This window comes from Nelumbo lutea, chromosome 1, assembly GCF_056320005.1.
Source record: "Nelumbo lutea isolate HS-2025 chromosome 1, American lotus-T2T, whole genome shotgun sequence".
In the NCBI taxonomy this organism is placed as follows: domain Eukaryota; kingdom Viridiplantae; phylum Streptophyta; class Magnoliopsida; order Proteales; family Nelumbonaceae; genus Nelumbo; species Nelumbo lutea.
This window is the reverse complement of record NC_142684.1, coordinates 4,517,711-4,543,134: the sequence shown is the minus strand read 5'-3', so window position 1 is coordinate 4,543,134 and position 25,424 is coordinate 4,517,711. Positions and strand designations below refer to the sequence as shown.

General features: G+C 39.7%; 1 protein-coding gene across 21 annotated transcripts in view; it reads left to right on the top strand.

The window, feature by feature from the left end:
• Window positions 1-738: 738 nt before the first annotated feature.
• Window positions 739-25,424, top strand: part of LOC148873263 (uncharacterized) — a 41,966-nt gene continuing 17,280 nt past the window's right edge. For 3 of the 21 annotated variants that reach the window (XR_016105149.1, XR_016105147.1, XM_088965116.1), the window contains exons 1-7: window positions 797-982; window positions 4,501-4,691; window positions 12,190-12,295; window positions 12,424-12,578; window positions 12,750-14,015; window positions 24,345-24,382; window positions 24,469-24,673. Coding sequence is in view for 11 of the 21 variants with exons in the window: in XM_088965116.1 (XP_088821242.1) it covers window positions 4,557-4,691; window positions 12,190-12,295; window positions 12,424-12,578; window positions 12,750-14,015; window positions 24,345-24,382; window positions 24,469-24,673 (1,905 nt within the window). In the remaining 10 variants the exon portion in view is untranslated. Of the gene's footprint in view, window positions 1,765-3,504; window positions 3,606-4,500; window positions 4,692-12,189; window positions 12,296-12,423; window positions 12,579-12,749; window positions 14,016-24,299; window positions 24,383-24,468; window positions 24,674-25,424 lie in introns of those variants that run through there. The other 18 variants (XR_016105158.1, XR_016105156.1, XR_016105153.1 and 15 more) reach the window with 13 other exon arrangements.

The following is a 25,424-nucleotide window of genomic DNA, read 5'->3' as shown; positions in this document are numbered from 1 at the left end:
TGCCTTAGTAAAACATGAACAACCACTATATATGGCTCTATTTAGTCAATTTTGTTTTGTTTATGAAGAAAGGTTACTTATGGAATAAACAATCATAGGCCCATGCCCTTGAACATTTTCCACTCATATTAGGTGATAATATTACTCTTTTTGTTTGGAAGCAGTGCTGCCATATAGGTTGTTTTATGGAAAAACAATATTGTTTTGTTTGGTATCAATGCTATAAAACTATATTCAGCAATGGGCTGTTTTTTGAAAAAACATATAATTTGGCATTTCTTCATACCACAATTTCTCGATTTTTAAGGTGTGATTTGAAACAATATTTTTTTTTGGAAAAATGTTACCAAATAAGAGGTTGGTAAAAACGTTACCAAATAAGAAGTTGGTAAAAATATCATTGCTTTTTTGATGTAGTGCCTACATGGCACTTTTTCTTAGAAAATAACATAAGTAAATAGGTTGCAAACTATATAGAGTATTTTAGTAAAATCAAAATTATAGGATAAATTAAAAATCCGTAAAACTATAGGGTATTCTAATAAATAACCCAAGAAAATGGTTGAAACCTGATTTGGAACGGTTTAAGGTTTGCACTCTTTCTAAGCAAAGGCTAAGGCAATAGTTGGAGTGGGGGGCAGAATAGGCATTTTATTAACATAAAGCTGTCGAGTGATTTTGTGTTTTCGGGAAAGTCGTGGTGAGAGTATAATTATCATTGAATTTAGAGGTTTTAATGTCATTTTCCTAGAAAATTGGGTCCTAAAACTAAAAGCCACCTCTCCGCTTGAAACACATAAACTGGGGGCTCACTGAATGTCTGAAGATAGAAGATTCCCTCCCCCTCAGCTCTCTCACCTGTCCCCATCTTTTCCCATCGCTCTAGCTTACGCTGAGAGACGATTAAAGGGAGTTGACTAGCTTCAATGCTTTCACACAAGAATCTAAAAAGGATTATGAAGAAAACTAGGGCTTCTTTCGTGTACGTTGTTTCTCAAAGATCTGATTTTTCTTCTTAGCCTTTTGGTGTACTAAGCTGAACGCTGTGTTGGCTTTTCGAATTATTTTATTTTATTGTGGATTATATTGTTATTGCTCCTTGAAACTGTTTCAATTAGAAATCTGTAGTAACTTAAAGAGTCAGTAGTTAAGGCTAAGCTTTTTTCCTGTGTTGTTCTCTTTTGTTGCGTACAAGTGTAGCTCAACCCAGATGTTATGTTCTTTTTTTTCCCCGAATAACTGGTTCCTGCTTCTTGTTGGTTTTTCTATAACCTTTTGACTCTTTGAGAGATGGCTAAACATTTGAGAGGTTTGGCTAAGTAATTTGTGTCGATCTTCCAAGTACCGGAAGATCTCTATTTTCGTGTAAAGCTCTAGGCCATTCCTGTATGCAGCCTTTTGTAATTGGTATGGTTCAGGTTCACCTAAACTTATAAAGGACATACTATTATTGTGGATTAAAATTGTACTATTTCGGAGTTGTTGGGTCGAAATCCACTTTGATCTTCTTCCTTTCTATAAAGGCGGTTGAATAATCTTTTCCTCTCCCCCTGTTCTTTATGCATTACTTATTTGAGGAGTTTAACTAAGTATAAGTAGTCTCTGTTAGTCTGCTAAATTCGAAGATTTTCTTTATTTTTCAGACGTCCAAAAAGAACATATCTATTCCATAGGAAAATTGGGAAATCGGTGCCTACCTGTCAAGTCTCAATGAACTGAGATTTCACTTTCAATCATAAATTCTTGGGAGCCCAGTTACTACTAGTACAGTACTATTGATGCTTCAACTACTATTACTTCTGGTGTTAGCTTCTTTTTGTTGCTTTCTTCTAATCCTCTCTTCCTATCATCCAATTGCTTAATTTTCTACTACTGCAACCAGTACTATTAATGCCACCACTGCTTTTACTGCTATATATAACAAACAACAGTGTTAAGATGATAATGATATGGTTTCTTGATCCCTTGTTCTTGTCTGTATTCATCATAGTTAGCATGCATGTAGAACACAACCTATTTCTGAATTTTTGGATTTTTCTATTTTTGACTTCCTTTATTTCATTCTTACATGTATATTTTATTCATTGCATATTTCAAAAGTTGAGAGGAAAAATATTTTAATATTTGTTCAACTATCAAAACTAGGAGTTATTTTAATTTCTCCTTCCAAAAATGTTTGATCATAAATGACTGCAATCAGATGTTTCTAGTTCTTCTATCTATTCGCTGGTTCTAGATATAGAGATCCTCTGAATAGGTAATACTTTTACATTCTTCCCTTAAATGTTGCACATGTTTTTCTTCATTTTTCATTCCTTTATGAATGATAACCGTTTTCATTTTTAATAAACTGATAGGATCTGCGTAACCAGTTCCATTCTGCATAAAGTCATTTTCCTTGAACATATCTAGTTGTTTGTTTATTTTTTGAATTGCTGTTTCTATTTTAGTTTTCAAATTTCCTACCATGCCTCTTATTGTATTTTTTTTTCATTTTCTTGGTTACCTTTGGTTCTGTCATATTTTTATGCTTGACCGTCCCTTGTTGCATTGTCCATTGCCCTTTGGAGAAATGTCCTTCTCAATTTAATTGATTAGATTTCACAGTTCGGGTATGAATTTAACTTTCATTGCTCTGGTTCCAAAGAAGAATGAAGCCTACCGCCTAATAGATTTTAGGCCAATTAGCCTTGTGACAAGTATTTATAGATTGATTGCCAAGGTGTTGTCCCTGAGGATCAAAAAGCCTACCGCTCAATAGAACTTCTCAAAATTGAAACTACCCCTCTAGAATGACAAAACCAATCAAGGAATGACTAGGCGCCAATGCAGAACTCTACCTAGAATTCTCTGGTTTTCTTGATTTTTGGAAAATATTTCAATATCTCCATTTGAGCCCCCAAATGACCTTTAGTTAGCTCTCCAAGAATCCTCCCAACACCAGGCAATCCAAGTATTAATGACCAACATTTTCAAAATTCCATGCTTCTTGCTGATCGTAAGTTTGTATGAGTTTCATGAAAGAAGTTGGACACCACCAAGGCCTTGATGCTCTGTTAGAAATTTGTTTAGTTTCTAATTTTCTAGTAGTTTATATGCAGAACTTCTATTCCACTATATTGTCAACTTTTAATTACAATAAAATGAGTTTACCCCTGATCACAAATCGCCTTTATAACTCTTTAAAGAAATAAAAAAAGCATAAACTAAAGAAACAAAACATATAAAACCAGATCTCTACTTTGATCCAAACACTCCAAACAAATAAACCACTCATTCTTCAAGAATTTTGTTTAAGTGAATGACTCAGATGGTGGAGAAGAAAGGCATTATTGTGTCCTCTTGTGAAATGCAAGGAGTATTTTACAATCTTTTTGCCACATCCTAAGCATGATATGATGCTTTGAACCTACGAGTGTAGCAGGAATGATTTTTTTTCTTTTTAATTTAAACTCTGAACTTTGTTGCGTTTTGATCTAATTTGCTTGTTTGAATATAGTCCGGATAAACCTCAACATAAATATAGACAGCATAGTTTTCAAGGCGTCTGGACAGTTCTGGGTGACACTGGGGTGCCTAGTCGCCTAGGCGATAAAAATTTTATAGTATGAAAAACTGACTTTTGCCTAGTTTCCTAGTTTTATATACCATTCAGCATGTATGTTAATTGAAAAATAGCAATTCTCTTTATTAAGAACATTAAATTTCCTCTAAAAATGTGGCAAATCATCACATTTAAAAGATAAAAATCTTTTACATATATTAATTTCATTATTTTCAAAAATACTACTACTATAATAAGTATTTAATAGAGAAAATTCATATTAATTAGCAGCTAAAGAAGGTTATTAACTTTATATGATAAATATTCAAGACGAAAAGTAAAATAGAAAAGAAAACAAGGATGGAGTTTCTCTTTTATTTAATTAGAGAGAGAATAGAAAAAAAAGAACTTTATTATTCTATTGTTTCTTTCCCCTTTCTTTTCTTTTCTTTTCTTTCTTTCTTTCTTTTTTTCTTCTCAAAACCCTTTGATCTTTTAAATTTCAATAGTAAAACATTAAAACAAAATATAATTGATATATATAGCATATAATAAAATGTATTAACACATACATTAATAAGATACAGCAATATAAATGATATTATAAAAGGCGCCTGCCTTATCATTTTTGTCACCTAGGTGGGCGTTTAGTCGCCTAGAAGGGCGCTTAGTTGCTAAAAGTCAAGGCGTTTGGACGAGGCGCCCAGCCAAGGGCGCCTAGTCGCCTAGGCTACGCCTTGACAACTATGATAGAAAGGTATGTGAATAGGAGGGGGGGGATGGACGGATTTGGAATTGTGATGCTCTCTTATTTAACCATTCAATGTGAAAATTTGATCCCTTTGTACTTCAAAATGTTATGTCCATCTCTGGGATAAAGCAGAAGTGCATTTTATTCTTATAGGTGCCCCTAATCTATTTTCTGATATAATAGAATCTGGTTTCTCTTTGGGCAGGTTTGGCTTTATATATTTTGCACACTTGGACTAATTTTACATTTGAGACCAACTGAATGGGGAATTGGGAAGATAAAGACTTCTATCACAACCTATCTCGTAAAGAGCTTCAAGGTTTGTGCAAGAAACATGGTCTCTCTGCTAATAAGACAAATTCGAATTTGGTCAAGTTGCTGGTCTCTTTTTTTCAGGTAAATTGTCTTGTGAATAAAGTATTTTTGGCAATTAAGTTGCATTTGCCTACATGATTGAAAATGAGCTCATGGATAAAACAGAATCTGTATTTTTCTTTTCCTTTTTATGTAATGGTTCATATGATTTTGTGTGCTCTAATTATTTATATTTACATATATATATTACATATTTATCTATATATTTAGATTGTGGGTGCTTTGAAACTGGTAGTGGGGTGGCTAAAGAAAGGTGTAGGGGTGATGTGGAAGCTTTTATACATATTTATCTATATAAGGTTGAACTTTTACGGGAGCTCTAGAGGTAATCCGGGGCCTTCAGGTAAAGGGGGAGTATTCAGAGATGGAGATGGGAGAATTGTTGCTATGATTTCTGGGCCAATAAGGGTGGGGGATTCATTGAGGGCCGAGGTGATGGCTTTGCTTCAAGGTGTAAGATATGCCAAACAATTGGGGTTGCACCAAATTGAGATAGGAGACTCTAAATTGTTGATGGATTGGCTGCAATTAGGCAAGCTGGGAGCATGGATGTATTGACAGTCCATATGGGAATTTCTGAATATAACAAGGGAGATTGGTGCATGCTTCAAGTGGAAAAGAAGATCAGCTAATGGTCTGGCTGATACCTTAGCCAAACAGGGGACTGTGAGGGGAAGTTTCTTCTGGGCAGTTTTGTAGTTCAGATTACTTGGGTTCAGCACCTATATTAGGGGTTGCCAATTGTATCTTAATTTTGTAGTAATGATGTTACCGTTTCCAATAACAAAAGGAGATATGATAATTAAAATCAAGCGGGTTAGGAGATCTGCCAATAGTTTAGCAGATGGTTAAGCAAAACAAGGAGTAAATAGACAACATATGTACTGGGCTCAGTTGTAATAAAGGCTGCACGATACAGCAGGGTGGGCTTGTCTTGTATTGGGTTAGATAGTTTCTTCACAACTTCTGGTTGTAATTTCTTTTTTTATTAAGGCTGCATTTGTTTGCAATACAATACCCCAGTTCAGCGTTTCTGAGCGTTTGGTTGCCATACAAAAAAGTAACGATTAAAATGTCAAAAATGTTTTTTCTGACATCTTTGTATCGTGAGAAGAGCACATTACTGTACCCATTTTTTGGATACAAACTTGTGCTCTTTTGATAGTTGGTGTGTTTGACAAAAAATTTAAGGCATTTAATGATGGGGCCCATGTCTTGCACCAATTTCAAACAAACAGGAAGAATACAAAAAAGTATTACACTTTGCATTCTTGAACTGGAAGGAGAGTATTTATGCAGAGTACTTATTTGTGTTTGCATTACAACCAAACACAGCCTAATGAATGAATGAATTTCTGTGTTGCTGCCTTACTGGTCAAGAAAATAAAAAAGAAAACTGATTTTGGGTGCTCTGTTGTGTTGTGACCTGGTAGGCCACTTGACTCAACCTTGGAGATTAGGCATCTGCTGCCAAGGGAGGAGGTAGGGGTTATATATGGGTATATCTGCTCATCTAAATCCATTCTGTAGTCTTAGTAGACCTGTTCATGGGTTGGGATGGCTGGGATTTGCCTCTTTATCAATGGAGACTGTCCAAGCTTGAGGGTGATTTTACGTGGGTTCTCACAAATGTTTACGGACCGAATGACTACAGAAAGAGAAAGGAGTTGTGGGAGGAATTGGCGGATGTTAGAGGGTTGTGGGATGGGCCCTGGTGCTTGGGTGGGGACTTCAATGTGATTAGATTCTTGGAGGAATCCAATAAGGTTAACCAGAGAGTGACAAAAAGCATGAGGAAGTTTAACAGCTTTGTGGGGGACTTTGAGCTTAAAGAGATCCCCTTAGCTCAAAAGACATTTACTTGGTCAAATCTTCAATCTAGACCCATTTGCTCTAAATTGGATAGATTCCTGTTCTCTCTGGATTGGGAAGTCCATTGGGGAATCTTGGCTTCTAGAGCTCTTCCAAGGGTGACCTCCGATCATTGGCCCATAGTGTTATGTAAGGAGTAAAGAAGGCGTGGAGGTCCTACCCCCTTTAGATTTGAAAATATGTGGTTACTCCACCCAGAGTTTAACAACAAAGTAAGGGAGTGGTGATTTGAGTGTAACTCATTGGTGGAATGGGAGGGGATGAAATTCCATAAGAAACTTCAATTTTTGAAAGCAAAAATCAAGGATGGAATTTAGTGGAGTTTGGGAGGATAGAAAAAGAAAGGGAGATCTGCTGGATAAGATTGAAAGCCTTGACTTTAAAGAAGAAAGGGGAGAAGTTGGAGAGGAAGACATTGAGCTCAGGAGAGATCTAAGAAGACAGTTAGAGGATTGCCTGCACAAGGAGGAAATTAGCTAGAGGCAAAAATCTCGGTGTAAATGGGTGCAAGAGAGGGACAGAAACACTAGGTTTTTCCACTCTCTAGAAGAAGGCAGGAGAAGGAAGAACCTGATCTCCAAATTGGTAGTAGATGGAGTTGAGTTAGTGCATCAAGAGGAGATTGCTGGGGCTTGTGTGGAGCACTTCAAATCTATCCTAAGAAGGCCTGTGTGTAGAAGGTTTGGACTGGCCAGATGTAGGGGTGGAGAACAGGAGAAGGTTGGAGAGAAGCTTTAGTTTAGAAGAGATCAAAGAGGCTGTTTTTTCTATGGACAGTTGGGACATTTTGAAAGATGATCTTTTGCAGGTATTTGAGGAGTTTTACAGGAGAGGAATTGTCAATCCGGGTGTGAATTCCACATTTATAGCCTTAATTCCAAAAAAGAAAGATGCTTCCCACCCGAAGGATTTTAGGCCAATTAGCTTGGTTAATAGCTTGTATAAGATCATTGCAAAAGTGTTGTCTTTGAGGCTGAAGAAGGTTTTGCCAGATATCATTGCACACTACCAAGGAGCTTTTGTGAATGGAAGACAAATCACTGATCAGATTTTAATTGCTAATGAGAGTGTGGAGAACTTTAAGAGGGATAAGAAGAAGGGAGTGGTTTGTAAGTTGGACTTGGAAAAGGCTTGTGACTTGGTGGACTGGGAATTTTTGAGGAAAGTTTTGACTAAATTTGGGTTCGGGGCTAGATGGTGTAAGTGGATCATGGGTTGTGTCCGGAATTGTCATTACTCAGTGCTAGTGAATGGGACAGTGGTAGACTTCTTTCCGGCCAGTAGGGGTATAAGACAAGGAGACCCCCTTTCTCCTTTCTTGTTCATTATAATTGCAGAGGTTTTGGGGAAATTGATTCACAGAGCAGATTCTAGGGGGTTCATTAGAGGTTGGAGAGTTGGGAGGGCGGAAACCCCTCTTACTCACTTGCAGTTTGCTGACGACAGGATTCTTTTTTGTGAAGGCGGTAATGTGAGCTTTATTAGAAATTTGAAGTCGGTGATACAACTGTTTGAGCAAATATCCAACTTGAAAGTTAACCTTGAGAAAAGTTGTGTTGTGGGGGTGAATTTGGAGGAGGGAGAGATCAGGGAGAGTGCTGAAGTATTGGGGTGTGAAGTCTCGGGCTGGCCTTTGAACTACTTAGGGTTGCCTTTAGGGGATAATCCCATGAGGGAGAGCTTTTGGAACCCGATGGTGGAAAGGTTCGAAAAAAGACTAGTGTCATGGAAAAAGAACTACCTCTCTCTTGGTGGGAGAAGTACTCTTATTAAGGCCACGCTTGCTAATTTACCTCTCTTTTTCCTGTCGGTGTTTAAAATCCCAGTGAAGGTTGAGTTTGGAGAATCTAATGAGAGATTTCCTGTGGGAATTGGCAGAGGAAAAGAGGGATCATAGAGTGAGCTGGGAGATAGTTTGTAGGAATAAGACTTGTGGTGGGGGGCTTGGGAATATTAGGAGAAGGAATATGACTCTGTTGGGAAAGTGGTTGTGGAGATTCCCATTGGAGAAGGAGAAGCTTTGGGCTAGAATAGTGGCAAGTATTCATGGGCTGGAGCATAATGGATGGGACGCTGGAATAAGAGCTAGGACCACAAGCAATTCTCCTTGGAAAGCCATTCGTGACCTACTACTAGTTTTCTCCCCTAATATTTGGTATGATTTGAATTCCAATAACTCCATAAAATTTTGGGAACAAACCTGGGTGGGGAGTGCCCCTCTAAAGGATCAGTTTCCTTTGTTTGCTCTTTCTGATTTGAAAAATGAGCCAATCTCATCTTTTACCACCCTGTCCTCTTCCGTTTCTGGGATTGGGTGGAACTTGGGTCTAAGAAGGGATTTGAGGGACTCAGACTTTGACATTATTTTGAGCCTTATTGCAATTCTTGATAACGTTGTCTTAGACCCCATTAGGGTGGACTCTAGAATTTGGACACCTTCTCCCAATGGCATTTTTACTTGTGCTTCTTTCTTCAAAGTCTTAATTCAGTCCACCAGTCCTACCTCCCCTCCTTTTCTTGTTGATGAGGTTTGGTGCAGAGCAATACCTCCTAGGGTTGGTAGTTTTTGTTAGGAAGCCTATCTGGAAAGAATCAACACTTGTGCTTTACTCCAAAAAAAGAGACCCAATACTTGTTCGTCACCTCAGTGGTGTGTTCTTTGTAAAGCGGATGGGGAGACTGGTTTTCACCTACTGGTGTCTTGCCATTTTGCGAGGTCAATTTGGGAATGGGCTTTGTCCCTATTTGGTTGTTGTTGGAACCCCCCATCAGACTTGCAAGGCCTTTTTTCCCCTTCATTTTTCAGGTGGCGGATAAAAAGGGGAAGGATAATGTGGAGAGGACTAAGGGCAGCGGTATGTTGGACACTTTGGGAAGAAAGAAATTCCAGGATATTCTTAGAAGCTCAGAGAGGAGTAGCAGATCTGAGGGCTATCATTCATATTAGGGCGGTACAGCGGCTGAAATCTTTGGAGCTTTTCATTGATTACACTGTGGATGACATGTTGAGGAAGTGGGGTGAAATTGCAAGTTGCACACAAACTAAGTCAGAAATGAGTGTGGCTTGGACCCCTCCACCTAGTGGATTCGTGAAATTAAACTTTGATGGGTGTAGCAGGGGAAATCCGGGACAATCGGGGATTGGGGGTGTTTTTAGGGATGGAAATGGGGTCATTTTTGCCATGCTCTCAGGCCCAATTGGAGTGGGTGATTCCCTTAGAGCTAAGATCTTTTCAGTTATGGAAGGAGTCCAAAAAGCTAAGGAGTTTAACATCAGGAAACTCTTAATTGAAGGGGATTTAGAGGTGGTGATATGGTGGCTGCTTAAAGATCGCAATGGCTTATGGAAGTACAATAATGAGAGGAGGAAATTCAAGTGGCTGGTGCGGGAGATGGAGGTTAAGATACGTTGGGTTAAAAGATCGGCTAATTCCCTAGCTGACGGTTTAGCTAAACAAGGGGCAGAAAGGGATTCACTTTTTTGGGCCAAGCTGTAACTTTAGTGTGTTTTCTTTCTTTTCTCTTTCTTTTTTCCTTTTCTTGAGATTATTTGTTGCTCTTGGAAGATAAGCGTGTTTGTCTTCCTTTTGTAAATCTCCTTTGATGAATTAATGAAAGTGTTATTGATCAAAAAAAAAAAAAAAAAGCTTGAGCTCAAGCCCAACCCAACTATCAGGCCTGATACTTGTTACAGATTGAGCCTGATCCTGCAAGCAAGCCTGCTGGGCTACCTGACCCATGAAGGAGTCTAGGTCTTAGGGTTGTATCTTTTCCCTACCCTCATGTTGAACTACTTGCTACCAATGCTCTAACCATGGAAGTGGAATGTAGAACAATAAAGAAAACTAATCTGGAATTAGGGCAGAAATTTAATAGATCACCAAGAAATAAGCTAATTGCAGTAAGCTAATGATGGGTCTAATGGAGTCGGCACCAAACCATAAAACTTGCAGGGGTAATTCAAAATGATGCAACATATCCTTGTGAGTTTAGACCCATTAGCTTGGTGAACAGTCTCTATAAAATTATAGCTATGGTTCTATCTTTGAGGATTAGAGTTACTCTTTCCTCCATTATTTCTCCAAATCAGGATGCTTTTGTAAGGGGTAGGCAAATCGCTGATCAAATCCTCATTGCCAATGAGTGCATGAGGAAAGAAAGACTTTGTATGTAAATTGGATTTGGAAAAAAAACTTATGATACAGTGGACTGGTCTTTCCTATTGTAAGTATTAGGGAGTTTTGGTTTTGGGGAGAGATGGTGCAAGTGGATAGTGGGGTGCATTAGGGCTTGTCATTACTCCTTGCTTGTGAATGGAACAGTGGTGAATTTTTTTCCTTGCTTTAAGAGGGATTAGGCAAGGAAACCCTCTCTCTTCTTTTCTGTTTACTTTAATTGCTGAGACCCTTAGGAAGCTAATTTCTAGGGTAGACTCATAAGATTTAGTGAGGGGTTGGAAGGTTGGTCATGACAGAATTCCAATTACACATTTGCAATTTGCAGATGATACATTATTATTTTGTGAGGGAGGAAATAGTAGTTGGGTAAAGAATCTCAAGCTGACAATACAACTTTTTGAGCTAATCTCAAACATAAAAGTGAATTTTGATAAAAGTTATATTGTGAGTGTTAATATGGAAGAAGGGGAGATGTTAGAGTATGCAAGCATCTTGGGCTATGAGGTGTCACAAAAGGGAAAGGGCGTGAACTTAGAAAGCTGATTATATAAGGTGATTCAAGGCTGGTAGGTAGAGTGTCTACAAAAGGAAGAAAAGGGTTTCTTAGTTTTTAATAATGAAAAGAAGAGGTTCAAGTGGCTGACACGAATTATGGATGTGAAATTTTGCTTGGTCAAAACTCAAATGAACTGCTAATGAGTTTGCTGATATACTAGCAAACAGGGGGGGGGGAGAAATCAATTGTTTTGGGCTCAATTGTAATAGTAAATTTTCGTGAGGAGAGTTAAGAAAGTTTACCTCTCCTCTTCTTGAAATTATTTAAAAAAAAAATCTAATGAAATTCTGTTATTGATAAAAAAAATCAAAATTCATTCGTTCATAATCCGAAAACAATGTTTATAACCAAAGAAAGAAAGAAATAAATCTAAGATATATAATTTTTTTTTCAATAAGTAATAAATTTTCTCAATCTTCGACTGATATGATGCTAGGTCAAATCTTTGATTAAAAAAAATCAAATGTTTGATTGAGAGAGTATGTGCCCCTACTTGAACTGGCCATCACTGCTGGAATTGGCCCAATGCATGAGCTGTTTTGCATGCTGGCTGCAAATGGGCTGCGGGCCCATGGTCTTTTTTGATAAGCAGCATCCCAATGCATGGGCTGTTGTGAAGGTTTTGAGTTTCTAAACTCATTTGGATGGTCAGCCTGTAATTTATAGATGATGTTGATGCAACTCTGTATGTCTCAATACCATATTTCTTGTAAGAGGCCTGTTTTATTTTTTTCAGTATTCAATTTTTACTTATCTTCTAAACCATCTTTTTAATATGTCAAACGTCCATCTTTTTCCCTGAGTCTGACTAACATAGGCAAGGCAATGATATCCAAATTTGGGTATATTTAACACTTATTTCTGGGTTTTGTGTTAAACACCTCATGTTGTTTTGTTTTAAATGAATGTGTAGAAAAAAGCTAATTGGAGTCGCTCCTTGGATGTTCCTGCACCTACATCATCTACTTCACAATTAGAACCTGTACCAAAAATAAATCCTATGGGAGAAATCCACAAAGGTGTGCATCATCTATAGATTTTCTTAATATTAAGTAATGAAAATTTTGTAGTTAAAAAAGATACTAGAATTTCTTATAAAAAGAAGGAAAGGATATTGCTTGAATAACTTCTTTAATTGTCTTAAAAGATCTTGTAGGAATGCAAGGTGTTGATGCTTCTGATGCTGATAGCTGTGGGCCTTCCTCGTGTTCCAAAGAGGCAAAGGGCTGTGACAGTACACAGTCTCAAACTGTTAATCAAAATGAAGTGTGTAGTTCCATTGCAGTCCAAATGTCTATGAAGGTGTAATTCTGGGTCATGTACTCATTCTCAATATTTTAGATAACTTGAAGCTTTTAAGCTTGTGAGCGATTGAAAAATTCTTGTTCTTTGGAGAGATTGTTTTGTAATGTTGTTTGTTGGTTGTTTCTGTGTATGTGGAACTGACCTTTTATGTTTTTTTGGACAATGCAGGCATCGGGTGAGACTTTGAACATGCCCATGAAAGATAACTCTAGTAATGGAACTGGAGGAGGGTTGGGGTATTCTGCTTCTGACATTCAGGTTTCTGCAACTCACCAACAGTTCAATGCTCAGTCTGATACAAGTGGTTTGAAGTATGAAAAGAATGAGTCCCTGAAATCCATGGGCTTAACAATCTCTGATCAGTATTTGCCAGGTTTTACTAGAGATGGTGGGTCTTCCAATGTACCAACAAGTCAATGTAGGAACATAAATTCCAGTGCTTGTTCAGCAGAGAACAAGGTTGCTTCTGCTGGGACTTCTGCAGAAGTACCTCTTAATTCTTTCCAGTTTTATGTGTGGTCTGAAGAGGGGATTAACCTTCATGTTGATTTGAATTCAAATGTGACAGACTGGATTAAAGGCTTGAAGAATGAGGTGTGTATTTACCAGAAAGTGCCTAGCAAGTCTCGGGTTCTTCATCAGGAACTTAGGAGGCTGGCAGATGGTGATGAGCAAATGAAAACATTACAACTTCAGAATAGCGATTTAGGCCATCAAACTGCTGGTGACCTCATATATAGTGGATCTTGCCTAAATTCAATTTTGAATGATGAAGATCAATTGCAGGCTGCTCATGAAGATGGAATTGATGGGTCATTGAGGTCCTTTACTGTAATACGAAGCAGTAATCCTGAAGTATCTGGGAATTTAAAGGAAGACAATGAATTATTTCCATCTGTATCTACTCCCAATTCAAGTTTAAAGGTCTTAGTGGCTTCCAGTATGGAATCCTGCCCAATGGATCTAGTAACTCTTCATTCAGAGCCTCCCCATAAAGTGGCCTCTAGTTCTGTCTTGGAAACAAACTTGGATCAACAAAATTGCCTTGTGTCATCTGAACATCATAGTTCACAGTTTGGTAGCACTTGTCCTGAAAATTTCAAAACAGTCTGCAATGGAAATTCTAATGTTTTGCAGGAAAGGAATCTTCTAGTATCTGGTAAAACTTGTGAGGATTTGATCCTACTCAATAATGGCAGCCTTGAGAACCCTAGTGAGGTATGTGCTGGATCTTCTAGTGTTTCCATGGAAATGCAGTTTTCAGAAGTTGCAAGTCGTGTCAAGGGTACATCAGATTCCCCTTTCCAGAATTGTGGTGTGCTGGATTTGGATAATCAGATGCAAAAGGCACATGCTGAAAATGGCAGGTCGGTGAACTATGAGCCTGATCAGAGCACCTGTGGAGATCCTCCATCTACATATGCTGAAGAATGGGTATGTCTTTCCCTTCTCTGCCCAGATTATGCCAGATTAAGCTGAAATGTACCTCATGAATAAATGCAGGCAAGTAACATATGGGACCCTTTGGGCCCCAAAGCATATTGTCATGTGAAAAATTCCTGTTTGTTCACTCTCTAAATTAAATGAACTAACAGACCTATATACTAATAATGATTTCTTTTTTTATGAATACAAATTTTATCATTCAAATAATAAAAAAAATGTAAAAGTTACAATGGCATTACTTAAGGTTGTCAAAGCCCCCTAACCCCAAATCCTCATTCTTATATACTTTATATTACAATTGTTAGGGACTGCCTAACTCAGGGACTCTTTCGAGGGAGCCTGCCTCCTGAATGAGAGAGAGAGAGAGAGAGAGAGAGAGAGAGAGAGAGAGAGAGAGAGAGAGATTGTATTCCCAAATCGATAATCCCCTCCTAACTTCCTTTCCTTATTTATATACTGCTGTTACAATTCTGTTATACCAGCCTTTCCACTTGTCCAGTCCATTTGTCTAGTTTGTTCTAGTGGTTGGCTATTAGTTACATTCTTTTAAGGTTGGCATAGCCTTTTCTTGTACACTTGTACTCCCTTTATTTGTGTCTCAACAGTCCCTCCTCCCTTGAAAGCGACCTTGCCCTCAAGGTCAAGATGTGGGAATCTATTCTATAAATCCAAGTAAGGTTCCCAAGTTGCATCCTCAATTGAGAGACCTGACCATACCACCAATGCCTTTGGTTCGATGTGATTCCCTTTGCGTATCCACCTGAAATCTGTTATCTGAGTGGGCTCAGTTTGAATTTGGCCATCTTCCGAGAATGATGGGAGGGTGGTTGTTATTATTGCTCCTGTTTTTGGCCATTTCTTCAATAGGGATACATAGAATACAAGGTGTAATTTTGATGTTGCTGGGAGGTCAAGCCTGTATGCCACCAACCCAATGCGTTCCACAATCCGAAATGGCCGAAGTACCTAGGGATCAGTTTGTTCCACCGGTGGCCTGCTACTGAAACTTGCTTGTATGGTTGTAATTTAAGGAAGACTTGCTCCCCAATCTGGTGCTGGATAGGCCTATGCCTTCTGTTGTAGGAGTCTGCCATACATTGTTGGGCTCGATGGAGGTGGGATTTGAGATCTTGTAACACCCTATCTCGCTGGAGGAGTTGGTCTTCTACTGCTACTACTGCTGTAGACCCTTTTTCATATGGGAGTAGGGGAGGTGGGTCCCGTCCATATTGTTAGACAGTTTTGTATGCCCTTAGCTTCAATCAAAATGATGTACTTTATGAGTTTATTGTAAATGAATAAAAGTGCATATTTGATTCATGTTCTCTTGGTATGTTTCTGTGTAATAACCTTAAACTGGACACTTAATGAGACTCGTGTTAGTTTAGAATGTTCACAGCCAGTGGGTCGGTCTGGGGAGACCTATTCTGACAAGGCTGACACTATGGTGCCACCAAGTCGGTTGGAGTGGCTTGTCTCAGCTACCAGGGTGAAACCCTAGGCACATACAGTGTGGGATTAATTGAATATTTGAACTGGACCAGATTTCCAGTATTGCCTTGGACATTGGAGATTGATGGGCAAAACTGAAAAGTTACACCCGACCCCTAGACTCGATTATGATACTGCACTAGGTGTCGGATTAGGCTGTCTTTGATATACCAATCAGTGAGATCCTTAGCGGGGGTCAAAGCTTGGGTATGTTGGGACGGTCTGGGAATTCATCTGAGTGGGTGATCATAGTGACATGATCAGCCCCTTTGTCGGACAAAGGTAATGATCGGGGATGCACTCTCACTGATGGAAACCAAGACTGCCGGCAGCCGATTTCAATCGTTGAAATTTGATTTGCAAAATATATTTTATATGAGATATAAAAGTCTATAAATCATGGTTTCGAAATGATTTGCAAAATGTTTTAATTCCCGGGATCCATATTTGAGAGGGTGCAACACTGTTCCTTGCAGCCGAGGGAGAGGTCCTCTCTTGTCGGGCAGTGTATGATCATTATGGGCTGAGAGGTTGAGTGTAAGACCATTGAGGATAATACCTGATAGGCTAATCTTGCATCTGCCCACAGTCCCTGGGTGTTACAAGGTGGCTTGGCCTAGGGACCACTTAGGGTAAGTATTGGGCCCATAGAGCCCATCTGATGGTTTTCAGGGGGTGCACTGTCCATAACAGTGTATTCGGCCAGGTCTTGTAACAAAGGCTGGGCTGAACCCATGTGGTTGATGTGTAGATCAATGTTTGGGTCCCACGCCATACAAGGAAGCCCAACTGGGTAGTAGTTTGGAAGGCTTAATGAATACATAACCCTAAATGGGCCTTAAGCCCATTTCGAACTGGGCTAATTTGATTAGTCTTTAAGGGGCGAATTCTGAGATAAGATCAGCTGATAGGATTGGGCCCACACCCTATCCACTCAGAGAGTCCAAGATCTAAATGAGATTTAGATTTGGAAACTTCCTAATTAGATTAGGAACTGCCTGATCTAATCTGCAGATAAGATAGGGATTATCCATTATCTTAAAAGGACTTCTAATCCAAATATGATTTAGGTTAGCAACTCCTAATGGGATTAGGAGCTGATCCCTTTAAGTCTATAAAAGGAAGAGGGGGCGGCAACCTTTAGACACAACATCCAATAGACTCAAGTCTTGTCTTCAGAGCTGAGATCACTGAGGAGAGAATTCTGCACCCTGCAAATTCTCTCTAGCCGCCTCCTTCCTGCAGCCGCCACCTATAGCAGTTCGATCTCCATTGTTTGGGAGAAATCAAGATTTGATCTTGATTCCAATCTTTTGGAGAAAAGATTGGTAGGAGTTGTATTCATAAGCCGTCCAGGTGATTCTTGGGAAGGATCAAGTTCTTGGGAAGAACACTATTGATTCTGCTCCACCCTGCACTGCGCCATCTTTAGTGGGAGCGGATTTTGGATCCTCTCTTGGGCGTGAACACCACCATTGAGAGATACTATTTCTCTGTATCAGGTATTATCTCTCTCTCCTCCTTTTGGTTCAGATCTGATTCAGTTTGTGGTTCAAGAATGATCATTGAAAATATGATTTTCTAAATAGGGAATTTGATTCCCAGTTGAAGGGAAAGAAAAATTTTTGAAATTCGCCCCCTTTATTCCACATTCTTGGGCGTCCATGTGATGGATTTCCTATCCCTTCACATATAGAGCTCGGAAGGGAGTCATTCCTGCTGCACAATGATACGTGGTATTGTACCACTATTCTGCCCAATGAAGCCACTTGAGCCACTGACGTGGCCTATCCCTTGCATAGCACCTTAGATAGGTTTCCAAACTTCGGTTGACCACCTTAGTATGCCCATCTGTTTGAGGGTGGTAGCTGGTAGATTTGAAGAGTTTCACTCCCTGTAGTCGAAAAAGTTCTGCCCAGAAACGACTCATAAAAATAGGGTCACGGTCTAAGACAATAGAGTTAGGGGTACCATGTAGTCGTGCCACCTCCTTAGTGAAAATCTCTGCCACCATGGAGGCTGTAAAGGGGTGGGATAGAGGGAGAAAATGGCAGTATTTGGTGAATCTATCAACCACTACGAGAATGATGGACTTGCCATAGGAAAGGGGAAGCCTCGTTATAAAGTCCATGGATATATCTGCCCACACTTGTATAGGAATTGGGAGTGGTTGTAGCAGTCCATGGATATATCCGCCTTATTTTTCTGTCAAAATACGCATTTGGCTATGAATTTTTGGACTGAATTTCGCATGCCTTTCCAGTGGAATTGGGTGGCTAGTCTCTTGTAAGTGCGCAGGATCCCCGAGTGTCCTCTTGCCGGGGATGAGTGGAACACTCCAGAAGCTGCTAAATATGGGTTGAATCTTGTGGTATCACCATTCGGCGTTTATACAGCAAGTTATTCTCCACTGTGTACCCTACGTGGCTAGTAGGGTCCTCTTGGACCTGTGAACGCAGCTTGCTCAGTTGTGGGTGCTTTTCAGCTTCTTCCCTTAGCTGACCCATGATGGAACATGTTGGGCCCGTAGAAGTAATGGAAATAGTTGTGGCTGTCATGACAGTGCATCCGCCACCTTGTTAGTGTGCCCTGCCTTGTATTTAATGACATAATCGTAGCCAAGTAATTTGGCTATCCATTGCTGCTTTTCTGGGGATAGTACGGACTGCTCTAATAGAAATTTCAGGCTCTGGTGGTCAGTTCGTATGATGAACCTCCTTCCTAGAAGGTAGAGCCGCCATTTCTGTGCTGTCATTGCTTTGCTGAAAAACGCTAGTGGCCTTTCTTCTTGCATGAGGACTGCACCAACTCCTTGGCTTGGTGCGTCACATTCAATGATGAAGTCCTTTGAGAAGTCTGGAAGTGCGAGTGTCGATGGGGATGGGATAGCTGTTTTGAGTGTCTCGAAGGCCTGTTGGGCCTCCCTAGTCCAGCAGAACCCATTCTTCTTAAGTAAACTTGTCAAGGGGGCAGCAATCAGTCCATACCCTCTAATGAATCGCCAGTAGTACCCTGTTACATCCAAGAAGCCTCGTAACTCCTTAACATTTTGAGGTTGGGGCCAATTTATCATGCTTGAGATCTTTTCCGGGTCTGTTGCTACAATGCCGTTTTCGACCACGTGCCCTAAATAGTGTACTTGTGTGTCCAAATGCGCATTTTGACTCCTTTGCAAGGAGTTTATGAGTTCTTAGCAGTTCCAAGGTGATTTGTAGATGTACTAGGTGTTCGTCCCATGTAACGCTATATACAAGTATATCATAAAAAAAACGAGTATAAATTTGCGCAAATGGGGTTGAAATATGTCATTCATAAGGGCTTGGAACGTAGCTGGCGCATTGGTCAACCCAAACGGCATAACCAAAAATTCATAATGCCCTTCGTGTGTACGAAAGGCAGTCTTGTGGTTGTGGATGTCTCCCTCATGGACCCGAATTTGATGATATCTCGATCTCAGGTCTAGTTTAGAGAATATGGTGGCCCTGCCGAGTTCATTGACTACCGGTATGGGAAATTGATCCTTCACAGTAATGTTGTTCAGAGCCCTATAGTCTATACAAAACTGCCATGTCCCATCTTTCTTTTTCACAAGTAATACTGGTGAGGAGAATGGGCTTTGGCTGGGTTGTATAATTTTTCTGTCAAGCATATCTTGCACTTCCCTCTCAATCTCTAGTTTCTGAAAATAGGGGTAACGATAGGGCCTTACATTTGTGGGTGTAGTTCCGGGCAACAATGGAATGCAATGATCATGGGCACGTTTCGGTGGTAGTTCCTTAGGTTCTTGGAAGATCATTGAGAACTTCTGAAGTAGCTGCTGTAGTTGTGTGAGGCCTTCTTCGGATTTGCTTCCTTGGGCTAGAATGGGGCCGTTCTCGTGGGAGTCTATCCGCATTAAAACGATGTGGGTTGGGTCTGCTGCCTGTTTCCTTAGGGAGGCGAGACTAATATGTCTTGGACCCTTGGACAGCTGCCCTTGAATAGGCACCTGTGAGCTGCCCACTTGAAAATCCATGGTGAGGCGGGCCCAATCACATATGACCGGCCCTAGTTGCCTTAACCATTGGACTCCGAGAACTACATCTGTTCCACTGATTTCCAGGGGGTGCAGATCTACCTCGAACTCATGTCCTTGTATCTTCATCTTTAATTCTGTGCACGTACTGTCGCATACCAGGTTGCTCCCATTTGCTACGTGCACCCAGAAGGCTGTACATGGTTGGACCGGAATCCCTAGTTGTCTGGCCAATGTTTGGGTAATGAAATTGAGGGTGCTGCCACTGTCTATCAGAACCGACACATGGCGCCCTTGTACCAGTCCGGTTACTCTCATAGTTTGAGAAGAAGCAAGACCGGTCAAGGCTTGTAGGGATACTTCTGGGTATTCCTTTGTCCATTGCCTATGATTCCTACTCCTGATTTGGGCTCTGGTTTACCCAAGATACCTGGTTTTGGGTTCGGTATACCTGGTCTGATCGTAGCTCCCAGAGGTCGATTAATCCTTCTTGCCCAATTCAGTTTGTCTTCATGTAGTCGAGCTAATGTTGCTGCTTCAAGAACGATGGTGGGCTGCATGGCTTTTACCTCTAGCCGCAATTCTTCCACGAGTCCACCAACAAAACTGCCGACAAGCGTGTTTTCTGGCCAGCCTTGCACGCGCACAACTAATCTTTCGAACGCCATCTGATAATCTTGGATGGAGCCAGTCTGTCGTAGCTTAGCGAGGCTTTCATCATAGCTCTCAAAAGCCGAGACTCCAAATCGCATGGTTAAGGCGTCGGTGAAGTTTGCCCATGTGGCTCTTGGGTGTCGTTGCTGGTACCACTGGTACCGGACGATCGCCTCTCCCTCCAGGTGTGCATAAGCTAATGGGACACGATCAAGTCTTTGTGTGTTGTGGTAATCGAAGTATCTTTCTGTTCGCAGAAGCCAGGATGTGGGATCTTCCCCTGTGAAGATGGGAAACTCGATTCTTGCTGTGATTGACTGCTTCGATGACTGGTGTCATTGCACTCTTCCTGATTCGGCGCAGGTGGTTCCTGTGTCAGTCGTTCAAGCAAGGATGCAAAGCTTTATTTGATTTCTTTGACGTCAGCCGATATTCTTTGCATTTCTTCTTCCATGGTGTCAACTCTGTTCTCCATTACGGATGACCTTGTGCTTGGCATCTTGGCTCTGATACCAACTTGTTAGGGACTCTTTCGAGGGAGCTTGCCTCCTGAATGAGAGAGAGAGAGAGAGAGAGAGAGAGAGAGAGAGAGAGAGAGAGATTGTGTTCCCAAATCGATAATCCCCTCCTAACTTCCTTTCCTTATTTATATACTGCTGTTACAATTCTGTTATACCAGCCTCTCCACTTGTCCAGTCCACTTGTCTAGTTTGTTATTTAGTTTGTTCTAGTGGTTGGTTGTTAGTTACATTCTTTAAAGGTTGGCGTGACCTTTTCTTGTACACTTGTACTCCCTTTATTTGTGTCTCAACAACAATTCAGAACATTGTCCCCAAAACAGCTGTTTTCCAGTTACCTTTTGCCTGTCCATTGCATCAGTTATTCTATTGGCTGACCTTTGGACCCAACTACTAACTATGATTCTTCCTCTCTCTAACTCTTGTATTTCCTTTCATAGTGTTTCAATATTGCCAAGGGATCAGAGTTTCCTTCCTAAGCCTTCGCACTCTCACTTTGGAATAATCTTCCATGGTTGGATTGTTGATATTCAATGGTCTTTCCAGTGTTAAACCTTGCAATACCACTGTCACTTGCCTTTGTTGAGTCTTCATGTCGAATTGGGCTTGAATACAATCCTCATATTTTTCCTTGATAGGACCCTCAGGTGTTGGAGGTGTAATCAGAGATGAAAGTGGGAAGGTGGTTGCATTGTACTCAGGTCCCATTGGGATGGGTGACTCTCTTAGAGATGAATTGTTTGCTTTATTGGTAGGTTTAAGGAAGGCAAAGGAGCTGAACATTCAAAAGTTGATTATTAAAGGAGACTCACGGCTAGTGTTAAATTAGTTAAGGGTAATGGTTTTTTGATCTATGCTAATGAGAGGAGGGAAGTTAAGTGGTTAATGAGGGGATGGAAATTCAGGTTCATTGGGTGAAGAGAACTGCAAATGCCTTTGCTGATAACTTGGCAAAGAAGGGGGTCAATTGTTTTGGGCAATCTTGTAATTTCATGTTTGTTCTCTGGGGGTGAGTTAAGTCTTTTTATCTCCCCCTGGAGTTTTGTATATAATCTTGTTTTATTTTAATAAAATAAATTTTTGTTATTGATAAAAAAATCCAATGGGCCCGGGCATAGTTTTCTTTTTCTTTTTTAAAGTATATGTTCATTAAAACAAAGGAAATGGTACATGAGAAGATGTACAGGTATGTATCCTTAGCCCCCCCCCACCCCCCCCCAAAAAAAAAAAAAAAAACACAAAATAAAAATCTCAGATTTCTTTCAGAGCAAATGGCCCACAAAACTGCTAAAGTGCATCTTAGAAGTTGGTTATCTTCAAAGCCTTCAATAGAACCTGCTTCAGACAGCCCAGGTTACCATTCTGCTTGATCCCTCCATGACAACAAGAAAGAGCAACGGTGACAATGGATCGCCTTGTCTTAACCCTCTTGAGCTTTTGAAATTCCCATCAGCAGTTTCATTAATTAAGATAGAGAACCTGGATGTGGTTAAGAAACCTTCATCCAATTTCTCCACCTGGTGCCAAAGCACACTCTAGCCAACATATAGTCTAGAAAAGGCTAGTTGACATGATAGTAAGCCTTCTGTAGGTCTATTTTGCAAACCAAACCTTTCTTGCCGCTTCTTCTCCTTGAATCAATTAAATTTTTTAGCTATTAGTACCCCATCATGAATGTGCTAGGTATGAACAAAAGCCCCCTGATAGATGGAGATGAGTGAATCCAGAACACACCTTAACCTTGAAGCAAGAATTTGTAGACACCTCCAATTAAACTGATCGACTGAAAGTCCTTGAATCCACAACTCCATTCTTCTTTGGAATTAAAGACATAAAAGAAGCATTCAAGCTTCTTTCAAGGCCTGCTGAACTAGGGGTGAGCATTCAGTTTATTCGTTTTTAACCGAACTGAAACCGAATTATAGCAAAACCAAAAATTTTGGTTATTTTGGTTAAAACCGAATTTTAATAATATATACTCTATTATATATTATAACTTATAATATATATTAAATATTATAAAATATATATTATGAAATCAAATTTCATTTTATTTTATATTAATAAATAAATATATTATATATATTATATCTTACATATTATATACTATATTATAATAGAAAGTTCAGTTAATTCAGTTAACTGAATTTCTAATTCTAAAAACCGAAACTGAAAACCGAATTAACCGAACTGGTTTAACCAAAAGGTGTTCAATTGCAAAAGAGATGGGTTGAACCAGCGGGGAAAGGAGACTACTCTGTAAGGGTTGAGCTGTTTGCAGTCCTAAAAAGTGTTCAGATTGCAAAAGAGATGAATTTGGAAAACCTGGTGATTGAAGGGGGCTTCAAAGTGGTGGTGGGCTGGCTAAAAGATTCAGATTCAGTGGTATGGTGCTATCGAGACGAAATGAAGTTCAGATGGTTAACACAGCAGATGAGTTTGATTATACAATGGGTGGGGAGGGAAGCTAATGTTCTGGCTGATTCATTAGCTAAGCAAGGGTTAACTAGGGATCAGTTATATTGGCTCAGTTGTATTCTTGTGCTGTTTTTTCTTTATGAGCGAGGCTGCACCTCGTGCCTCCATCGGGGAAGCTTGTAATAGTTGTTTATCTTTACTGATTTAATGAAAATTTAAAGAATTGTTACTTATCAAAAAAAAATTCCATTATTGTTTCATCAGTGTTGATTCTTGAGTGATAAACCTCCCAAGAGAAAGCCCTGACCTTACATCGAAGTGACCAAACCTCTTTTTCTGGAAAAGTCTGCATTGCTAAGGATGGGGATGATAAAATGTTCAAGAAAGAGGTACAAGAGAATAGACCACAAGGGTTATATATCCAAAGTCCATGATAATAAGGGAAATTTCATGATCCCTCAAATCCTTTCTAAGACCCAAATCACAAGATCCCATCGCACATGACCAAGAAGCCTGATGAGAAATGTGTCTAACTTTGTCTACATATAAAAATGTAATGTATCAAGTCCAAAGAGCTACCATCTCCAACCTGGAACCAAAGAGGCTAAATCCAGTTAAATTATTACAATTTACAACAATCACCTCAATAAGAAATTTATTAGGAGCATCTTGACTGGACTTAGTTCTTCGGCTGTGCTTCATTGCTCAACTTGTTGCAGGTAAGTGCATGTAGAAATCCAGAATAAAATAAATTTAATACCAGTTAATGAAGAGAACGAAGATGTGGTGTACTGCTACATGTGTATGTTGCTTAATGATGCATAAAGAATTCCATATTGAACTTGAAGTGGCCCATCTTAGGTAGGTGGAAGATTCCGAGTTTTGGAGCTATATCTATTATTTAAACAAGACTTATGTATAAAATATTAATGGAAAATGGAATAGTTTCATCAAATTGCACATATATTGGTTTAAAATATATTATGTTACATAATTGAGTTGGTTGATCACCTTGATGAGTCAACCTCATCTACTTGAACCCAACTTAAGCATATTTCTTGGATGGATGTCCATATATTACATAGTTTTAATCTGTAGAACCTACATTGAGTTCAATATTTTATTTTCAGTTTCGATAGATAAGTAACCATGTTTTTGCCATTTTCTTTTCTGTAGATTCAGTCATGTAGAAACTGTCAACACTAATCTTCGTCTGTGCAGGAAAGAAGCAGTCCCATAAATGTGAGAGAGAGCTCAGAGTAATTTCTGTACCTAAACAAAGTCTTGTGCTAATATTTATTGTGGTGGTTTGTGCATCATTAATACTTGCACCTTTGTCTTTCAGGTGTTCTCAGATTGACAACTCATCTGAGAGGACTTGTAAAAGGACTCAGGGTTCAGTGTTTTCCGAAGGGATTCAGAATAAGAAATCACGGAAATATAATGAAGGCAAAATTGGCTACAGTAAACATGCTGTAAAAAACTTAAGAAGTGCAAAGCATCTAGCAAGAGAAGTCCTTCCTAGAAGATCCTCACGGCTGGTCTCTAAGGTTTCTTCCTTTCTTATTATGACTTATTCCATGGTCATGCAATTAGTTGGTATGTTAGAGTTGGTTGATAAGAAATTTAGCAACTTGTAAATAGCAAGTGTATTTGCTTATTTACTTTTTACTTTCATTTTGATTGATAGCAAAAGTTTATTAAAGATCAGAGAATATGTAGGATGTATACAAAGCAAGAAATCTTAAAACAGATATAGGGAACAAAGAACAAGAAAGGCGCCGGGGGGGGGATGGGGTTGATGCCAGGTCTAAGGCTGAGGGAAGGGAATACAAACCTGTTCTTTTCGTAGCTTTATATGGGCCAGAAAGTGGTTATTGTGATGGTCAAGGGGCTGGTTTCATGTTATGTTGGTTGAGTGTAGGTGAACCTGCCATCTGATACTAACTTGCTGTTTAGTCCGTCCATCTTTGAGTGGCATACAAAGAGAGGGAGAATAATGTGGAAGTGCATAAGAGCAGCTTTGTTGTGGACAGTTTGGGAAGAAAGGAACACCAGAATCTTTTGTGAAAAAGAAAGGAGCTTCTTGGGAGTTAGAGAATGTATTATGACAAGGGCAATTCAGTGGCTGAAAACTCTAAAGCTCTTTGATCCATACTCCTTTGATGATCTATGGAGAAACTGGTTAGTAGTGGCTAATACTTTTACCAGGAATGACAGACATGGGGTTGAATGGATGCCACCAGGGGAGGAGTTTATCAAGCTGAACTTAGATGGAAGTAGCCGAGGAAATCTAGGACC